The sequence below is a fragment of the Cebus imitator genome, unplaced genomic scaffold, assembly GCF_001604975.1.
Source record: "Cebus imitator isolate Cc_AM_T3 unplaced genomic scaffold, Cebus_imitator-1.0 Scaffold12, whole genome shotgun sequence".
In the NCBI taxonomy this organism is placed as follows: domain Eukaryota; kingdom Metazoa; phylum Chordata; class Mammalia; order Primates; family Cebidae; genus Cebus; species Cebus imitator.
The window spans coordinates 8,444,334-8,466,177 of record NW_016107327.1 but is presented as its reverse complement, the minus strand read 5'-3'; the positions used below and the strand labels follow the sequence as shown (position 1 = coordinate 8,466,177).

The 21,844-nt window shown below is 46.0% G+C and overlaps 1 protein-coding gene across 1 annotated transcript in view; it reads right to left on the bottom strand.

Moving 5' to 3' along the window:
* Positions 1–493: 493 nt before the first annotated feature.
* TMEM241 (transmembrane protein 241) overlaps positions 494–21,844 on the bottom strand; it is a 147,471-nt gene continuing 126,120 nt past the window's right edge. Inside the window, 2 exon segments of the mRNA XM_017497626.2 lie at positions 494–1,004; positions 12,709–12,773. Coding sequence (XP_017353115.1) covers positions 944–1,004; positions 12,709–12,773 — 126 coding nt within the window. The 3' untranslated portion in view covers positions 494–943.

Here is a 21,844-nt window from a genome sequence, read left to right as displayed (position 1 = left end):
ATGCTAAGGCAGGAGGATGGCCTTAGTATCCTCCTGCCTTAGCATCGGCAGGTCAAGGCTGTGGTAAGCTGTGATCACGCCACTGCGCTTCAGCCTAGACGACAGAGTAAGACCCTGTCTCTAAAAAAATTAATTAATAGGCCGGGTGTAGTGGGTCACATTTATAATCTCAGCACTTTGGGAGGCTGAGGTGGGTGGACCATGAGGTCAGAAGTTTGAGACCAGCCTGGCCAATATGGTGAAACCGCATCTCTACTAAAAATACAAAAATGAGCTGGGTGTGGTGGCGAACGCCTGTAGTCCCAGATACTCAGGAGGCTGAGGTGGAAGAATCACTTGAACCTGGGAGGCAGTGAGCCGAGATTGCACTGTTATACTCCATCCTGGGCAACAGAGTGAGACTGTGTCTCAAAAAAAATAATAATAATAAATAAAATATTTTTAATTTTATAAATGAAAAAAATTTTTAATTAAAAAATTTTATAAATTAAACAAATTTAAAACTTCATAAATGAAAAAAAAAGTGACAACCAAACCCCTCAGGCCCACTACCTCGCACCGAAAGCCATGTTTGGGAGACAGCAGCTGGTATCCACAGGCCTGACGCTCAGTCAAGGCAAGGAGAGCCAGCCCGTGAAATCCTGTACTTCCTGTTTCTGCAGAACCAGCTACAGCACAGTTGAGAGAGGTTCTCCAAACGGGAAGACAGAACAGACAGCTCCTCTACAACGGCCTGCAGACCCCCAGAAAGGGCGCTCCTGGAAGCAGCAGGGCCTCGGCCTCATCAGCCAACACCACATTCACTTGGGTGGGGCAATGGCACTGCCCACCTGGCCTCACTGTCCTTGCGTTCCTCTTTCTGACACTCTCAACAGGGAGCGATGAGGCTGGGGCGACGTTCTCTCGCAGCAGGCTGTGAGTCTCCTTCTCTTGGCTGCCTTCGTCAGGAGCCCTTCCGCTCCGAGAAAACCAGCAAGGCTTCTCCAAGTGCACCGAGCAGGAGGCTGCAAACAACAGCAGGAGGTCAGCTCTCTGGTCCCCGGGGACCCCATATGCAGGGCAAGGGGTGCCTCCCCTCACTCTGCGACTGTGACTCATCACCAGCCCGGACTGCCATGCTTCCAGGTCAAGCCCAGGAATCGCTCCTATAACTCGGGTGCACAAGGGAGGTGAGAGGGCTGGGAAGCGGGGCTGGATAGCTTCCCTTAGGGAAGGAGGTGACACGACCCACACATCCCGGCCAGGTGAGGGCGATGCACTTGGGTTAGTGCTCTCTGGCAGAAACAGTCTTCTGGCAGGAGGGCTTCCCGTAGAGCCCTCTGGTGCTGTTGGCTAAAGAGGGCTGATGGGTAGGAAATCATGCAGGTATACATACACTTAAAATTCAGGTGATGATCTCAGGATCTTTTCATTTCATTTAAACTATAGAACATTTAAAGGTGAAAATACAAGTGGGGGATCATAATTTTCCCACCAGCACAGAGAGAAACATGGCCAGTGATCTGAAAATGAAAAAGCAGTGGGAGAACTGGAGACAGTGAGGGAAGAAGAGCTGAATATTTTAATATGCCTCGAATGTAATACAGCCAGTCTCTCCGCTTTCTATTTTGAACCTCGCCGTAGACAGTCTGGTGACTATCTGAATCCTGTCAGTCTTCTGGTGCCTGTGCTGGGCCATCTCCAAGGGGCCATGGTGGTGGGTGCCTGATGGGGAGAGCCACCTTTTCAGAGGTGCCAACAGCCCTTTTAATCAGACCCTTTCCTTCCCTTCCACTCCCATCCGCCTATCCAACACCCCAATCCTTCAGATGCTCACTCTTGACACACACCCAGGCCATGGTGCCTTCATATCTTGAACGTTTGGGGTGCTGAGCGTATGACATACATATAGGCTACATTCCTGGTGAAAAATGTTCCTTTGGTGGGCGACCCTGACATGCAGTTAACTCACACCATTTTCCACTTCAGTATAGGAATGAACTGACTATGCATGAGAATATAAAACAATATGCCTTAAAATCAGGCCAACCCAAGTTCAGGCTCTGGCACGGGCCTGTGTTAGTCAGGTGATCTGGTGTGTGGTTTCAGCCTCAGTCTCTCCATCTGCACCATGGGAGATAATCGCATCCAATAGTCTCTGTGAGGCTTAGAAATAACACATCAGAAGCAACCCACCGCTGTGTTTAGCCTATGATGGACAATCACTAAAATAGGATTATTAATATTTTCTAGCCGACTGCCCTCTGAGAGTAGCAATCCCCTCCTCAGTGGCCCTCCAGGTGGGCCACCCAACTTCTGCCTGAAGACGTCTAGTGAAGGGCGTGTCGTGTGGAGCGAGACAAGCCTGTCCCATGGATGAGTGGCTCTGGTCACTGCATTTACATGCATCTCCATGGGCATCTCACTCATGGAAACCACTGGGGTTGGTGGGGACTGGACGAGACATGTTCCTCCCCCCTGCTGAGCCCAGTAGCCCTTCATCACACTGACCCTACAGCGGCAGTTTCTTACAGCCTCGCCCGCAAGGCCAAGATCTGCTCTCTGGAGCAAGAGAGAACAAATGTACTCCTTCATCAGCTTAGAGACGGAGAATTCCCCCAAACACCGTGATCTCCTCTCTGGTGATTAAATGCCTCTAGGGGAGGGCAGCAGGAGACAGTTGTCAGTCAGTACGGGGGGCTTGGAGGATGTCCCCCACCTGGGGTCACAGTGGGGATGGAGGAGAGGGAGCCGAGGGAGATGGATGCCTGGTACCTTACTCCAAGATAGGATGTACTTTCCTCTTTCCTTCCTACAGAAAGAAAACTAGAATAGTGAAACTAAGTTCATCGATCCTACCTAACTCACAATAATGTAGCTGGAATGAATGGCCATGTTATGAACTGAATAACTATCTGTGGACTTCCCCAGATCTGTAATCATCATTTTCAGCACTGCCTCTGACAGAAACTGTGGCCCAAGTTCCCAAAGACCCTATTTGGAAACAAGGCCCCTTTGTGAAACTGGGAGCCTGCTTGTCGCTTGTCTAGCTCAGGACCCCAGATGCTGAAGGGTCCTATCACCTCTCCTCTTTGGAAAATACATGACTGTGAAGGAGAAGTGTTCTTTTTGCACACAGGCTTACCTCCAAAGACCTGGCTTTTCCTTTTAAGTGACTGCTGTTCCCCTCTGTAGCCCTTCAAGAGTACATACGCCACCCTGCCAAGTACCCAGGCCATGCAGAGTCACTGCGACTGGATGTAAGGGTTGCCTGGGGCTTTAGGCTTGGGAGGGTTTTATTCCTGCAAATGTAACAGGGGGCTCGGACATTTTATACACTTTCCACTAATCCTTCTTAATCACCAGGGAGAAAACCAGGGTAGCGGTTGGCCCCTTGCCACTTTTACTCCCACAGCCTTAGAACAATGCTGGAGTGTAATAACCTTGCATTCTGTCCCTTCGCCTGAGCTATTTTACGACACACCAAAGCAGCTTAGTAAATGCTAAAAATGAAAACAAACCTTGGTTCAGTTTACTGTTAAGAGAGCCAGAGAGGTGAGCTTTGATGTTGTTTTCTAAACAGCAGGAAAGGCTGACATGGGTCCAGGAATCTTAATAGCATTACAACTATTTAAGTCAGAGCTTGACTGAACTGTTTGCAAATCTTGTAATCCCCATCATTCCTGAAATGAACAAACTTCATGTAACCAAGGCATAAACATCAGATTGCAGGGCACACATGGCCAGAAATATCCATCACTGGCTTCTCTTCCAGAGGTTTATTTTCAGCGCTTCTCCAGCCCTTCTCTTTTCTCCTGTGGGGGACTGAAGGCTCCATTTAAATTTTACATTTATTATTGTGGCTATTCAATTAATTCCTGTTGAGCCAGTAGAGAGAGGACGGAGGCTGCATCCTTCACCTGGCTGAAGGTCCCACACTTAATGCAGCACTCAGTAAATACTGATTCAGTGAATAATTACACAAAGATTATATAAGTTATAATAATGATCTTTAAAGATCATTTTCTAAAGGCCCTTCATGGTGCTGGTGAGGTTTGTGCTAGGCTCAAGTTCAAGTGATCCTCATGGCTGATAAACTGCAATCCGTGGCAAGCTCAGTGAATGACGTGCAGAGGAGAAAATGTGGTCATGGAACCCTCAGAACAAAGAAGTTGCATTTGGTTATTCCTTTCTTTCCTTGTCCCGAAACTATTCCAAAGAAAAAGGCGACTTTCCCTGTCTGTAAAAGGAGATTCAGAGAGGAGGCACCATAATTAATTCCACTTGACAGGGACACTGCTCTCAGGTCAGAATCCTTCTCTTTTGCATGCTTCTAATCTCCTTTGCTGAATTTTGAAATAGAGGGAATTAATATATACTATAAAACTGTTAATTAAAAATGAGTAATTAAATAGGAATCTGGATATTTAAATTACTGGGTTGAAATAGATTGTTTTTATAATAATTGGCTGGACAAGAGCAGTTGTATTTAATTAAAGATTTAAAAACTGACCAACATAGGCCGGGCACAGTGGCTCATGCCTGTAATCCCAGCATTTTGGGAGGCCGAGGCGGGCAGATCGTGAGGTCAGGAGTTCGAGATCAGCCTGACCAACATGGTGAAACCCCATCTCTACCAGGAATACAAAAATAAGTTGGATGCGGTGGCACGCGCCTGTAATCTCAGCTACTCAAGAGGCTGAGGCAGGAGAATCGCTGGAACCTAGGAGGTGGAGGTTGCAGTGAGCTGAGATCACGCCACTGCACTCCAGCCTGGGTGACAGAGCGAGACCCTGTCTCAAAAAAAAAAAAAAAGAAAAAAAAATTGAGTACTTAGGTTTATAATTGTTCTTGGATACAATATTTTGAAGGCTGGCCACTCAGTGTTGATTCAGTAAGTATTCAACACTAGGTCTAGAGACACAAATGTGAATAAACACACCCTTTCTCCTAGAGCTGCTCACAGCCTGGTGGGTGAGATGGCGCCGGCCACCTGTCACTCAGTGCAGCAGGTGCCTACGGAGCCAGATACAGACACAGAGGGGGTGGGAGGAGCAGCTGAGGGCCTGACACTTGAGCTGATCCAAAGCTCTGATTTGATGAGCAAGTTCCTTGAGATCCTGCTGAAATTTCAAGTGGCATTTTCTCCACTAGCTCCCATTAAGTTTAGACCAGTGATTCTCAACTGGGATTTGACATCTGGCAATGTCTGGAGACGTTTTTCATTGTTACAACTGAGGGGGTGCTACTGGCATCTAGTGAGCGAGGTTCAGGTTTGCTGCTAGGCATCATACAAGGCACAGAACAACCCCTCAAAGCAAGGAATTATCTGGTCCCAAATATTAATAGTGCTTTAGGTGAGAAGCCCTGTTTTAGATGGCCCATTTTGTGCAGCTAAGCTATTGTCCATCCAAGCAGGAGGATAATGACATATATATTTGAACACAGTGATCTCCCTGGAGTCAGGGAATGTGTCTTTCTCACTTCTGTACCCTCAGAGCCCAGCCCAGCCCTTTGGTGGAATGCATGAATATACAAATACATGGATGCAAGGCTGCTGGCTAAAGCACGGTCCTCCAGTCTCAGCCAGCCTAGGCTGGTGGAGGCCATGGTGGATTGGACAGCACACGCCCACCGCGTGAGGAGGCAGCCTCTACTCATTCCAGCAACTGCTGCTGTGTTCAAATGCAGGCCCAACATTAGCAGCTGCTCCACATTTTCAAAAGAATCTGGAAATCTGGATTTGTATGAGGAAATCACCCAATTTCAAAATGGTGACGGCTAACTTAAAATTTGAAAAGCAAATGACAAGAAATAGTAACTATAGCGGCACACACAATAGGTCCAAACAAAACAGGCCTGCAGCCCCTGCCCTTTGTGACTTCTGATCAGGGTAAAGTCCCATGCCACAGGGATCAGCCACCCCTGCCCGGGCTCTGAGAGCTGGTCACCCAGCCACACTTGAACATGCCTAGTGTACAGACAAGGCAGATCAGCTCTGTGCCAGACACAGAGCTGAAGCACAGTCCACTCTTCTGGTGGTTCCCTTTGTGGTTGGAAAATTCTTTAAGGCTGAAAACACATCATCTTTAACCTCAGGAGTCCTCAAAAATCAGGAAATTCCAAAGTCAAGGCTCCTTTTGCAATAATCACACATTCTGTTTCCTTGATTTGGGTACACACAGCCTTTCTTTCCATTTTGCTCAGGACATACCATTAAGTTCACAGGATGTGAAACAGCCCAGAGACATAGCCTCTCACAGACGCCTGCCTCCTTACTATTCCCACTCAGCATTTCCTCACACTAGAGAATGTCTTACTGTTAGCTCTCACTTTCAGTTCAATACCTGGGTTTCTTTGGATCATTTTAAAATTTTGTGTAAAATGTGGTCAATGGAGGCTTACTTCTAAGGGAGAAAGATATTGTCAAGAATTTAGGGGCTGGGCACAGTGGCTCATGCGTGCAATCCCAGCACTTTGGGAGGCCAAGGCGGGCATATCACTTGAGGCCAGGAGTTCGAGACCAGCCTGGCCAACATGGTGAAACCTGGTCTCTCCTAAAAATATGAAAATTAGCCAGGTGTGGCGGTGTGTGCCTGTAATCCCAGCCACATGAGAAACTGAGGCACGAGAATTGCTTGAACCCAGGGAAGTGGAGGTTGCAATGAGCCGAGATTGCGCCACTACACTCCAGCCTGGCAGATAGAGCAAGACTCTTATCTCCAGAAAAAAAAAAAAAGAAAAAAAAGCATTTAGTATAGGCTGGGAGTGGTGGCTCCCTCCTGTAATCTCAGCACCTTGGGAGCCTGAGGGTGGAGGATTGCTTGAGGCCAGGAGTTTGAGACCAGCCTGGGCAACACAGAGAGACCTTGTGTCTACAAAAAATAAAGAATTTAGACAAACACTATGAAAGTTAAGGATTCAGAAATTTGGGGAAAAGTCTCGAGAATTCATATATATATATATATATATATATATATAAAACATTATATACATTATTATATATATAATTTATATAATGAAATGTAATTATATATAACTTATGTAATAAATATATGTAATTCTTGTTATATAACATAAAATAAGATGTTATATATGTTACATAGATACATTTTATGTTATAATAAAATATACATAATTCTTGTTCTAGAACATATATAAAATAAGAAGTTATAGATAATATATATAAATTTTACATTATTTTATAAGTAAAATATATATTTATAATATATAATAATTATAAAACATATGTTATATATAACATAAAATTATATTATACATATATCATATAAATTACATATTATATAATATCAATTATATATAACATATATAATACATGTAATTCTCTTTTTATATAGAAAGAGAGGGAGGGAGAGAGGCATGAACATATATACATATCTCAGGATGCAAAGGTTTCTTCTCTGGGCAACTGGGTTTTGGGATGTCAACCTGCCCATCACTTGTGTCACCCCTCCCCAGAAGGACAGGTGCAGAGGAAGAAGGAGGGAGATAGATTAGTTCCCTGCTTTAGAGCCCCAGCTCTGGTTACAAATCATTGAGTCTCCACTGGCTGCCCTGTCTTCCCAGGTGAGAGGGACTCAGTCCTCCTCCAACCTCCAACTCAGCCCATCTAAGCCTCTCCCTCTGCACAATGCCCAGTTCACACTAGCTCCGGGGGTGCCCTTCCAAGCACTCCTGGCCTCTCTCCTTCCTTCAGTCTTCTTATTCACTGGGCATTAAAATAGTTTCTATCTGATCCATCCCATGAATTAGCTTTCTGATTTGCCCTTCCCTTGACAGCCCCTTAAGTGTTGGGTATCTTGTATTTCTTAATAGTTTCCACAAACTTTGCAAACAGCAGTCACTCAATAAATATGTTTAACTGATTGGTAATTATAGAATTATAGCTACGGTATAAAAAACCTATGACAATGAGATTTTCCTCCCTAAAAATGTCTGCTGGACATTCTTGGTTTGCAGGTCAGTCCCTGAAGAGGAATTAGGACTGTCTTGTCTTGGGTGATGCCTTGTTTATGTCCTGTGCCATCAAATCATTTACATACTCTTTATGGAGGACCACAGTGGTGGGATGAGGAACATTTAAGCCAGTTTCCCTTACAGCTCCCTCATGAGCTTTCGCCTGTACATTACCTACACTGCTGTAAATCCCTGGTGTTTTTAAATTCAGTTCTATCAGGTTACAGGGCTTTGCACACACAGAGACCTGGGTTTGAAACTTGGTCCAACTGCTTAGTAGCTGTAAAATCCTGGGAAAATAAGTATCTCTGGACGTCAGCTTCTTCATCTTTAAAATATGGATGACTTGGAAGAGTGTTGTAAAAGTAAATGAGATTATATTGATGTAAGAAATGTCTGAGGCACAGTAATTGCCCAATAAATGGTTAGTTATTATTATTAAAAAGAACAGGAAGACACAGCAGGAGGAGGAAGAGGAAGGTGTAGGAACATTTCCTAATTTTTATTTTCCTTCCATTTGTTTTCTTGGGGCAGGAAATGCCCCCACTGGCAGCTCTTGAGAAAGGCTGGAAATCTCATTTTCTGAGTGCAGTGAGCAAAACCATTCATTTCTGTCCATCGAGGATGATTTAGATATGGACCTGCCTTCGGGCAGGGCAATGAGCAGCTACAGACACTGCAGAGGCAGTGATTTTTTACTTTTATCCAAGAATGGTTCCTGGCACATATGAAGCACTTGGTAAATGTCTGTTTGTTGAATGAACCCCTTCTAGCCCAAGGCCACACAACATGCAAGTTCACCTCCTGGACTCCCCATCATGGTGTTCCACAGGGCCACTGGTCCTGCCCCTCACATTTATCCCATATGAATCTCCTACTGATGCTCAAAAATAATACTGCTGTTTCTGTGGCTACGTCAGCACCGAAGGCCTGTATCCACAGGAGAATCCTGGGAGAGGGGAGGCTGTCCTGGGCATACCTGGGCAGCAGAGCTGAACCCCACCAGCCAGCACGGTGGTCCTTGAGTCAAGCAAGTGACAACTCAGCAGGTCTAATTTGCAAACAAATACAAAAAAAAGAAGAAGAAAAAGAAGATGAAGGAAGGGGAAAGATCAGCTATTAGGACTACTCTGATGGCAGGCATGGGAAGAAATACCTATTTTCTAGAGCTAGGCTTTATTTGAGCAAAGCTAAGCAACACTACACTTTTTCTTTCCTGATAATACTGGCAAAGAAATATAAAAACCAATGTAAAATTTGCCTGCACTTCAATTTTATAATGCTATACCATGGGTGAAAAAAATCTGCCAAATAACATATAGGAACTAGAATGGAAATAAGCATAATCTTAAAGTGGTCCTAGGCTTTTTTAAAACAAAGGACAGAACACCAGTGAGCAGCAACAACAATGTGACTTTTTCTACATAACGTGCAGCATCCATGATTGAGGCCAGGCTGCACCTGGTCACAGGAAAGGAAAGAAAACACCAGCCCAAGGACTAGACTATGCGTGATGTGTGGGAGGGCTGCTCGGTGTGGTTTCATTTCAGAAACACTGTTGTGGCTGGGCCTCCAGATCTAACACCTCCTTCAGAGAACAGCGTCCACCTACGTTGGGATACACATCCCTGGCCAAATGCAGCACTGTTCTCGCCCTTCAACTAAACCACGGTGACATCTGGGAAGAGAAGTTGGAGGGAGTGAAGGATGAGCCACTTTTGCTTTTTACTTGATCTATTTCTGTACTGTTTAAAATGTCTTATAAATAGCATGCATTACTCTATTGCTTAAAAATACATACATATATATTGCCCAAATTAAAGCATGCCTATTCATCAGCAACAAGCTGTTTTAATCATTTAAACTCTCCATTACCTCCTTCCTCACCTTCACCTTCTCTGCAGGCCACAACCCAAATCCTTGGTAAAAATCAGCTATTGGTTTGACTATTAGTAACTGGAATAGCTAACATTCTTAACTCTCCAATGGGCAGGTCTTGGGTAGAGAGTTCAGGGTGAAACCCACCCGATTGCTTCATTCTTGTCCTCATGTGGTCATAACCAATGGGTCCTTGAACGAGAGCCACATGGTCCTAATAAGTTCAGAAGGCCCATTTCCCCTCACAGATGGAGAACCCTGAGGCCTGAGTGGAAGGCAAGCCAGGGCCACTGGCCACAGCTGGGTCCTCTCCAACAGTAGTACTTTCTCTGCATGTCCCTGTGTTACTCATTGCCCAAACCTCCCTTGTGAGTCATGCTCTGAGGGCTACAGGGCAGGGCAGTGTGGCCTTTTCCAGGAGGCATGTCCTGAAGCTACCATCACAACTGCCATACCTACCTCCTGGGGCTCCGAGTCCCCGCTGTGTCTCCCCACAGCCATGCCCCCCCTGCCTCAGCCATCCTTCTGAAGAGCCCACCTGTCCTTCCGGGTCTGCCCTGCTGAACACCACCCCACACCCAGCTGTCTCCTGAATACCCCGGGGGCCTGCACACCCCTTCCGGGAGGGATGCAAACCCTAATGGGCAGAAAGGAACCAATGTGGTCCCAACAGTCAGAACCGTCAGGGATGAAATTAGCAAGGTGGAAAAAAAACAGCTAGCAGGGCTTGCACAGGGTGTAGCCAGGGAAGCCTCTCTGAGGTCACCTTGATGTGAAGTCCTGGGGGATGAGCAGTAGTGGCCAACTGAAAGCAGGGAGGAAGGAGTCCAAGTCAAGGTGATAGGTCAGAAGCTCTGGGGAGACATGGGTGTGCCGTGGCCCCTCCCTGAACCTCCAGGCTGATTTGGTGAACAACCTATTCCTGTATCTCTACTCTGTGGTCCAACAGGCACCTCAGCCTTCATACATTCAAACCAATGCCCAATACACCTCCACCACCACCACCTTGCCAAACCCTGCTCTTCACACAACATTTTCCATCTCAGTGAAAGGCAACCTCATTCTTTCAATTACTTGGACCCCACACCTAGAAGTCATCCTAGGCTCCTCTCTCTCAAATCCTAGTGCCTCAGGTATCCTACCACCTCTTCCCACCTCCACTGCTACAGCCGGTCTCAGCCATCATCATCTTGCACCTGGATCACAGCCAGAGCCCCTGGTCTTCCTGCTTCCTCCTCACCCCTCCACTGCCTATTCTCCATGCAGCAGAGGGATGCATTTTTAACACAAGAGCAAGTGACCCCTTGACTTCTCTGCTCAAAATTCCCAATCACTTCCTATCTCATTCAGATAAAGCCGGGCCCCTACGATGGCCTTCATGGCCCCACATGGCCTGCAGCCTCCTCTGCCGCTGCTCCCGCTCTGGCCTCGGTGCCCACAACCCCTGGTCTCGCTGCACCTGACACGCTGCCCCTCAAGCCAACCAAGCATGTTCCCACTGCAGGGCATTGGCACTGCTGTCTCCAGCATGTCCGTGGCTCACTCCCTCACCACCTTCTGTCTCTGCTCAGATATCTTAGTGAGGCTGCGCTGTCTTTAAGCAAATGGGCAGTGCATTCTAAACAGGATCATCTGGAGCTTGTCTAAGAGAAAGTTAAGGGAAAGATCAAAGAAATGAAAAGACACCCAAACACAGAACGTGCTCTGTGTGTGTGTGTGTGTGTGTGTGTGTGTGTGCATGTGCGTGTAACACACACACACACACACACACACACACACACACAGTTGCCCCTCAGTACCCACAGGGAATTTGTTCCAGAACTTCCTGTGGATACCAAAATCCATGGGTTGTCAAGTCTCTGACATAAAATGGTGTAGTGTTTGCTTACAACCCATGCACATCCTCCTGTATACTTTAAATCATCTCTGGGTGACTTGCAACACCTAATACAATGTAAGTGGTATGTAAATAGTTGTTATATTGTACTGTTTAGGAAATAATGACAAGGAAAAAAGTCTGTACATGTTCAGGACAGATGCAACCATTGTAGGCCTAAACTACATTTTTGACCCACAGTTGGTTGAATCTGAGGATCTGGAACCTGTTCATGCAAAGGGCTGATTGTGTGTGTGTGTGTGTATTTTACTAAACATTACGTACATATTACGCATACACACACACACACAGGGGTTGACCAACAGTGGCTACTGCTGGGTGGATGAGTGTGGGTGACGTTCCGTTTCTTGCTCTGCATTCTGGTTATGGTATACAGAATGGTTTGTTTGTACAAGTCCATCAAGTAGTTTATTTATGATATACGTATTCTTCTGAATTTGTGTTTATGGGTCAATACAAGTTTTTTTTTTTTTTTTTTTTTTTGGAGTCTTTTTTCTTTTTTTTTTTTTTTTTTTTTTTTTTTTTTTTTTTTTTTTTTGAGATGGAGTCTTACTCTGTCACCCAGACTGGAGTGCAATGGCATGATCTCAGCTCACTGCAACCTTCACCTCCCAGGTTCAAGTGATTCTCCTGTCTCAGCTTCCTGAGCAGTTGGGATTACAGGCACACAGCACCATGTCCAGCTGATTTTTTGTATTTTTAGTAGAGACAGTGTTTCACTGTGTTCCCCAGGCTAGTCTCAAACTCCTGAGCTCAGGCAATCCACCCACCTCAACCTCCCAAAGTGCTAGGATTACAGGCGTGAACCACCACACCCAGCCTTTTTTTTTAAAGAAAGCTTCACTAATATGAGATTCACATATGTTGGAGACACACAGCTAACACACACTCCCTTTCTGCAACATTTGAGAGCAAAATTTAGTAACCTCATGAAACTCAACTAAGTAGAACTTTGTCTCTCTATGCAAAAGACTTACCATCCCACGGCTGCACTGGTCAGGACTGCATCAAACAGCAATATTGATAAGCCAGCTGTGATTATCTGTAGGAAGAATTTCGACAAAAGGTCATCATACCAGCAGGGCTCTGGCAACCTCCACTGTCATTTTTTCACAAGCTTAGTTCATTTTATTTGGGATTCCTGCCATCAGCCACTTCTTCCCACTTCCCATGTCCTTTTCCCCCACATGCTTCCTAGTCAGCCCTCCGTACTTGGCGGCGCCTCTGAGCCAAGCATTTGATATAGAAAAGGCTAAGTCCTGGTCTGTTTTGGAAGTGAGCATGTTCGAAGAAGCATTTAACTTCCAAATTCTTCAAAAGGGAGGTGTACAGCCAAGGCCGCCCTCATCTCTCTCCAGGGAAGGGGTATATTAAGAAAACTTATTTCCATTTTGTCTCAGCAGTGCAGAACTTGTCTCCAAGGTCAGATGTGCTCATTAACCTGTTCCCAGATCCTCCAGATAAAAATGTATCTGTCACCCAGCCTTCATCCAATGCATCGTCTCTTCGTCCACTCCTACTGCTACCATCTTTCTGATCCATGACACACATTCTAAGAAAACAGGTGCATCCTGGGAAAAGGAGGTCAGGAGTTCAAGATCAGCCTGGCAAACATGGTGAAATCCCATCTCTATTAAAAATACAAAAATTAGTCAGTCATAGTGGTGCATGCCTGTAACCCCAGCTATTTGAGAGGCTGGGGCAGGAGAATCGCTTGAACCTGGGAGGTGGAGGTTGCAGTGAGCTGAGATTGTGCCACTGTACCTCAGCCTGGGGAACAGAGTGAGACTCCATCTCAAAAAAAATAAATAAATAAATTTGCAAATATCTAGATGCTGGAGGAGAGGGAAGTGTTACCTCCACATCTCTCAAGGCTGGAAATTCCGGAAAAGTGTTTCAGGAATGGTAGCCACAGGACTCAGATCCCAGAGGTGCCTTGAACCCCTCAGCACCAAGAGTGTGTGTGAGCCAGGGGCCCAGCTCTGTCCACACTTGGAATGTCTGCTTAAGGAAGGATGCTTCTGGCTTCCAGTCTTCTGCATCCTGCAGGTCAAAACAGGTTCTGTGGAGAAGGTAACCTTAAAAATCTGCTTTCTTGCTGTAAGAGGTGGGATGTAGGCTGCGTTGGGAGAGGTTCCGTTGAGCTGGAGGGCCTCAGAAACGTCAGCTACCATCTCCCTCGGGGGGATTTCACATGCTGTCTTGGAGGCCTCTTTAGGTCTCCAAGCTGGGAGCAAGGCAGCAGGCAGGCAGGCAGAAGGGAGTGTGTTTATGAACCTCATCGTCACTCGTTTGCTATCTCAGAAAGAAGTCTGGAACTAGAAACCCAGAACCCTCATGATAGGATATAAACTTGGTGAGATCTGAGGACTTTTCTTTCAAGTCAAGTCATTTGGTATCACTTTCTGCCTTGCTTTATTGATTTGTAGCAAAAACCTTGACTACAAAAAAAGACCTGTGTATTGTCTTTAGGGGCAGTAAAGAAGTAGAAGCCCAGCCAGAGAGATAATTATAAGAATGCAAAGGACAGGGAAAGAGGTTTCACTAAGTGGAGACTAGTGGTGGCTTTTTCCTTAAAGAGCATATTGAATGACAAGTTTTGAGTTGATGCCCATGATGAATGTCCCTCTTTTCTTTTTTTTTTTTTTCTTTTGAGACAGGGTCTTACTCTGTCGCCCAGGCTGGAGTGCAGTGGTGCAATCTCAGCTCACTGTAGCCTCGACCTCCCAGGACTCAAGCACTCCTCCCAGCACAGCCTCCAAGTAGCTGGGACTACAGTCACACGCTGCCACATCCAGCTAATTTTGAATATTTTTTGTAGAGACAACATCTCACTTTGTTGACCAGGTTGGTCTTAAACCCCTGGGCTCAAACAATCCCACCCGCCTTAGACTTACAAAGTGCTGGAATTACAGGTGTGAGCCACCACACCCAGCCCTTTTTTTTTTTTTAAATTTAACATTTAATTTAGAACTTCCGCATCTATGGTCATTATTGAAGGGGGCTAGAATGTGACTACCTCTCAATGCAATTGTCTGGTCTTGGAAACAGTGTCGTACTAACCACATAAGTGAGTTCATCAGCTTCTCTGCTTATTATCCTGCAATGGTTACAGACAATTTTGACTCTGAAAGTTACCCCTGACTTGAAAGGCCCTGGGCCTAGACAGATCTCCTAGCTGGGGGAGATCTTTACTGGCTATTATCCTAATTAAGTCTTCTCTTTCTTGTTGCAAATTTTCCATTTTCACTTTCCCCAGAAATGTATTTCATCTAGTTCTCCCAATTCATTAACATTTAGCTGTTTGGAGAAATATTTCACATTGTTTGTACCCGTTTTGATTACCTTCCTTTCTATTTATTTATTCATTTATTTTTGTCATTTTTCTCTTCATTCCCCTCACCCCCTTCATTCGTCTTGACTAAAGTTAACCACGTTGTTAGTCATTCTTTCCTTTTGCAACTTCTTGGACATGGCCTGGGATGGTGCCAATGGAGATGTATTTCTTGGACCTGCTGAGAAAGGCTCCGTCCCACTGATGGATGTTGGCTGTGCTGGCAGCTCCGCATAATGGAACACTCCGCTTGATTTATAAAGGACCCAACTTGTCCTTTCTATGTTCTCAGCATTGTCTTTATCATCCTTGCCTGTTTTAATTAGCTCTTCAAGGCCTTCTTTGATCAGCTTCTCTCCTTCTTCTCTGACTACCTTGCTCAGGTGGCTTTTAGTATAGTTCGTAAAGGGGGACGCCTGCCCTGTGCGCCCCCTCCCCCAGCCTGGGACTTGTGTCTCTGCTCCTCCATGAGCCTCTTTAGCTTAGGAGGAATCGTGTCTGCAGTGAGATAGACAGCTGGCCTGCTTATTCCTCTGAACTGCACCTTTCGCCAAGAAAAACACATCTTTAAAAATTTTAACCAGCCCTTACTTGAAAAGAAGGCTGGTTTAGCAGCCACACTGGTGCCTTCGCCATCTGCTGCTTCCTGGAAATGTTTGTGTAGTCTCCTGTCTTCTCCTGAGCCACCTTTTCAAAATTCTCTAAAGATTTATCACTCAAGGGGCAAGTGTGCCGTTGCCTGAGACCCTTTATCTTATTTCCGTAGAGAACGCTGACTAAAGTTGTTTGCACTGTGGGGTAACTGTGGGGTCGGATGGGCTCCTTCTTAATCTGTAATGATGGTACAAACTGATGGCACAAACCCTCAGCTTCTCAGGCTTCTCCGCTTTCTTTTACTTCCATCACAAGCCCAGTGGTCAGCTCTCTTTTTGGAGGCATGTTCTGTCTCTCTTCCTCTCTCTCACGTGCACACACACACACATGCACATGCGTGCACACACACACACACACAGAGTCACCAAAGTTCTACCATTTCATAAAAGTCAGTTCAAAAGAAAGGACAGATGGACATGGTGGCTCACACCTGTAATCCCAGCACTTAGCGAGGCCGAAATGGGCGGGTCACCTGAGGCCAGGAGTCCAAGGCCAGCCTGGCCAACATGGTGAAATCCCATCTCTACTAAAAAAATACACCAAATTAGTCAGGTGTGGTGGCAGGTGCCTGTAGTGCTGGCTACTTGGGAGGCCAAGGCACAAGAAGCTCCTGAATCTGGGAGGCGGAGGTTGCAGTGAGCCGAGATCACACCATTGCACTCCAGCCTGGGTGACAAAGCAAAACTCCATCTCAAAAAAAAAAAAAAAAAAAATCAAAAAAGAACAAGGAACAGCCAACAACTCTGCTCAACAAGAAGGATGCTGGGCACTGGCCAGCTTGGCTCCCCATTGGAGGACTTGCCCCCATGCACTGCTCTCATTGTGGGTAAGGTTCAAATGCACGTCTCAGCAAAGTGACATATTTCTGTACAGCAGGAGCCTTTGGAGCTGCTCAAGAACACTCAGAAGTGAGACTGTTAAATCTGCTCATGCCAAGAGGCCACTCCATTCCTAACTGCATTGAGGAGGAAATGGAGGCCAGAACAGGTGGAGTGTGCCACGTCTGGTACAGAATGTCCCAGGTGTAGTCACCCAGGGCAGAGCCCAAGAGGTGAAGGGACTCCCTTAGCTCACAAGTGGGAAGACCATGACCCGGAGATGGTATGTGACTGTTCCAGGGACCCAGGGAGTTGGTGGCAGTGAGGAACAGAACGAAGGCCTTGACTCCTAGATCAACTTTCTCCAACAGCCAAAAACTCAAGGGCCCACACAAGCTCTATACAGCTTTTTAAGAGAAAAACCCAGTGAAAGCAGCGGCTCCAGCAGACATCTGCACACCCACGTCCACAGCAGCACCACTCACAACAGCCAAAGCTGGAGGCAATCCAAGTGTCCACGGAGGGATAGACAGAGAAGCAAAATGTGGGGCATACCTACGATGGAATATTATTCAGCCTTAAAGAGGAAGGAAATTCTGATTAATGCTACCCCGTGGAAGACATTATGCTAAGTGAAATACACCAGATACAGAAGGACATATAAAGTATTATTTCACTTATATGAGTTACTTGGAATTGTCAAACTCATAGAGACAGAAAGTAGAATGATGGCTGTCAGGACCTAGGAGGAGCAAGGAATCGGGAATTAGTGTTTAATGGGTACAGAGTTTCAGTTTGCAAAGAAACATTTGTGGAAATGGACAGTGGTGATGGTTGTACAATGGTATGAATTTAATCAATGCCACTGAACTGTCCAGTTATAAATGGTTAAAGTGGTAAATCTTGGCCAGGGACAATGGCTCACATCTGTAATCCCAGCACTCTGGGAGGCTGAGGCGGGCAGAGGCAGGAGAATCACTTGAACCTGGAAGGCGGGGGTTGCAGTAAGCCAAGATTGAGATTGCACTATTGCACTCCAGCCTGGGCAATACAGCGAGACTCTCTCTCTGTCTCAAAAAAAAAAAAAAAAAAAAAAAAAGTAAATCTTACACTTATTTTAACACACACACAAAATCCATTTCTTTCTCTCTGCTTAAATTCTTAATTCTTACCCCTTTCCCCAACTTTTTTTTTTAAACAAAATATTTTTAAGAGTTGAGGTCTTGCTATGTTGTCTAGGCTAGAGTCCAGTGGCTATTCACAGGTGAGATCACAGTGGACTGTAGCCTTGAACTCCAGCTCAAGTAATCCTCACACCTCAGCCTCCTGAGTAGCTGGGAGCACAGGTACCATGACACCTGATAGCTTCCTCCCACTTTGCCTGACTAAAGCCTGTAGGCCTCAGGCAAGGCTCTTCTGAAAGGATAACCTATTCTTTCCCCAGCACTTGGACTCTACCTGCATGAAGCCCCACTACTGTCCTATTATCACTGATCTGTTTATAAGCCTACCTTATAAGAGTTGTGAATTCTTTTTTTTTTTTTTTTTTTGAGACAGAGTTTTCGCTCTGTCTCCAGGCTGGAGTGCAGTGGCACAATCTCGGCTCACTGCAACCTCCGCCTCCCAGGTTCAAGTGATTCTCCTGCTTCAGCCTCCCAAGTAGCTGGGACTACAGGTGTCACCACCACGCCTGGCTAATTTTTGTATCTTTAGTAGAGACGGGATTTCACCATGTTGGCCAGGATGGTCTCGATCTCTTGACCTCATGATCTGTCCGCCTCAACCTCCCAAAGTGCTAAGATTACAGGTGTGAGCTACTGCACCTGGCCTGCATTGTGACTCTTAAGGTCAAAGACTTGGAAGCCATCCCAGGACCAAGCTCAGTGCTGCAGAGCCTGGCTCAGTCACATTTGACAAAGGCTGGAAAGAACCTGAGCCTCCGCTCCTCTCTGGAGGGCACATGAGTGGTCAGCAGGCTTGGTATTGGCTTCCCTTTTGCTCACTTGCACAGTCAGCTCTGAGAAGGAGCTCCTTATGTGCTTGAAAGCTCAAAAGTTGCTCTAAGACGTAAGTAGGAATATGCAGTTTCAGCACAGAAACAAAATCTGTTATCATTATGCCCAAATAAGCATTTAAAAGCAAATGAGTAAAATAGGAAAAGAAAGAGCCCCCTGTGACTCTGGAGCACTTGGAGACTTACAAAGGAGTGCACTGGTGTGAGTGTGGCATGAAGCATAACTTTAATTCCTGACTTCCAGCTCCTGGGTGACAAGGTCACCAAATGCCAAATGATCAGTAATTCTACCAAGAACACACAGGTGTGAAATCTATCCCAGCTTTTACTTCCTGCCTAGCCCTCAAAGAGCTTCGTTGCCATCTCCCTCATCATTTGCTAAGCACTAGCTGTGGAAAGGCATTACTTTTCCCATTTGAACCAGGGGCTTCCTGAGTGACCCCTCTGGTGGTGAGACCTAAGGCACAAGGCCCCCAGATATTAGCACTGAGGTTGGAACCATTAAAGCTGCCTCTTCCCTCCCCTCCTGTCTCACTGCACCCCAACCACCCAAGGCCACACAGTCCACAGAGTGGGATCTTGCTTTGATCCTGACTCTGGAGCCACACCAGGCTCCCTCTTTGTGCTCCACACTTGACCCTGATCTCTTACCCAGGAAAGGGAGCTTTCTAGACTCCCTTTCTGGCCAGCCCTTGGCCTTGTGACTAGAACCTTGACTGACGCCCTAGACAACTAGGACTGATATTCCAGAAGGATTGTCCACTTGTGTACTGATCATTGCCTGGATTTCTGACCCTGTGTCCAACCTGCCAGGTTTAGAGCTTAACTATTATGCCCCAGCACACACTACATACAGCATCCACCAGCTGTACCTCCAGAGCTCCAGAGCCAGCCTCCACATGAATAGCCTCTTATGCTTGGAGGGACAGTCTCTCAAATTCTAGCCATCCTTGCCTTCCACTTTGGAAATGTGTGCAAAAGGCCTCACACTCCAAAGCTTTAGATATCATGTCACTTGCTCCACAGTTAATTGGTGGATTGGTCTCTCGTTGCATCAAGCAATCCTTTCATCTGAGCAACAGAAATCAATCCCAGCGCATATCACTAAGTGGTAAATGGGATAAAACCAAGCTCCCAGTATTCCAGGGCTGAGCATCAGACCCCGGATGTTAACAAGCCTGCTGCAGCGCGCATCGTGGGGGTGGTACTAAGTGCTCTGACACCACCTTCAAACTGACAATAACCCCTGAGGCACAAGAGTCTTTCTCATACGTCACATTTTGTCCTCCAAAAATGTTAGTAAAAACATAAACATTTTTGAAAAACCCTCTTGAAATGGCTAAAATCTGCTCATGAAAAAACCTTAACGTTACTCTTGGAACTTGCCATTCGAGAAGACCTAAGAAGTAGTCATCACCTGTACTACCAAATGGTGTACTTGTTCATAAAAAGCATTATAAAAAACAGATTTTTCCCAAAGAAGAAAGTCCTGTGGTCTGAGGAATGTCTCCTCACACGCAGACCCGAGTAACAAACAGCAGGACCTGCCACAGCCGGAGGGGTGCCAACAACAGCAGAGCCTGATACAACGTGTCAGCTGCAGGGCTTTGAACTTCCTGGCTTTGCCAACGGCTGTCACAACCTTTGTGTTATTTAAACAGATTTTGGTACTTAAAGCAGATCAGGTTTGTTTTTCAAACATTCACCTCAATCCTAAGACAAATTTTCTGTTTAAGGGGAAAATGTGGGGTCTGGAGGGTCGGAAGTAGGAAACTGCCAGATAGTCAGGTATTTGGGAGAGAATCAGAGATTTAGGTTTATTGTTCTCTTGATTTTAAAATGCATATGACCCTTAAAAAAAAGTGGGCCGGGCGCGGTGGCTCAAGCCTGTAATCCCAGCACTTTGGGAGGCCGAGGCGGGTGGATCACAAGGTCAAGAGATTGAGACCATCCTGGTCAACATGGTGAAACCCCGTCTCTACTAAAAATACAAAAAATTAGCTGGGCATGGTGGCGCGTGCCTGTAATCCCAGCGACTCAGGAGGCTGAGGCAGGAGAATTGCCTGAACCCAGGAGGCGGAGGTTGCAGTGAGCCGAGATCGCGCCATTGCACTCCAGCCTGGGTAACATGAGTGAAACTCCGTCTCAAAAAAAAAAAAAAAAAAAGTGATGTATACAGCGCTCTCCCTTGCCTGCTTCTTCAGCCCAGTTGCAGCCACATACCTCCCTTTTAAAGGGGTTGCAATTTTTCAAACAGTTTCTTACCATCATGCTTTTGCTCAGCAAGTTCTGTCTGCCTAGAAAAATTTCATAGGCCCGCCTACATAATTTCTACTCACCATTTGAAAATCCATCTTGAGAAAACTTTTACTGAACCTGGCCCCCATCCATACACTCAACTGGATCAAGCACTTCCTCCCAGAGCTCCCACAATCCCTGGCCATTGCGTGTGCCACACTCTACTGCAATGTGTGGTCTTCTCCCAGTCAGGGCGTGCGCTATCATCTTTGAACATTCAGGGGCTAGCAATAGAGACCTGCATGTGATAAGGACCTGATAAATGTTTCTGCACAAGATAATCAGAGCTTGTAATATAACCCCTAAGGTTATATATATCCAGTATTGTGATATATATATCACAACTCTGTTTTGTTTTTTAATCCTTTTTCATGTGTTTGGGAAAACTGAAACCAAGGACTTGAGAACCACTGGGACATGCTCTCTGCCTCTTATCCTTGACCAATTCCCTCCACGGAGTTAGAAAGAACTTCATAGAGTGGATCTAAGACTAGATCTCTCTGGATTCTAGTCCCAAAATGCCAGGGAAGATTCTGATTGGCTCCTGGACCAACTGACTATGGCCTGGGAGGCAGCATCATATAAGAATATGGAAGCTCACTCTGGAACTTCATGGTTGGAAGAAGGAAGGAATATATTACCGGAGGAAGGTATGGAAAGTGCTGGCAAGCAGAACAACAGATAGCTTTCTTCTATCTGCCATGCGAAGTGCAGTCACAGACAAGCAGCATCAGCAACGAACCTGGGAGCTTGCACGAACTGCAGAACCTCGGGTTCCACCCCTGATCTACTAAACAGCATCTGCACTGGCACAAACGCCCAGGTGATATGCATACTCATTAAAATGTGGGAGTTCTGTTCTAGACCCTCCAACTCCAGCCACAGGACTCCAGAATGACTTTCTCCAGCTGGTATACAAACATGCTGCACTGCCACCTCTCCGGGGACAGGCGCACTCCAGCTCTCCCATGGGCCACAGAGTTGGAGGTGTATTT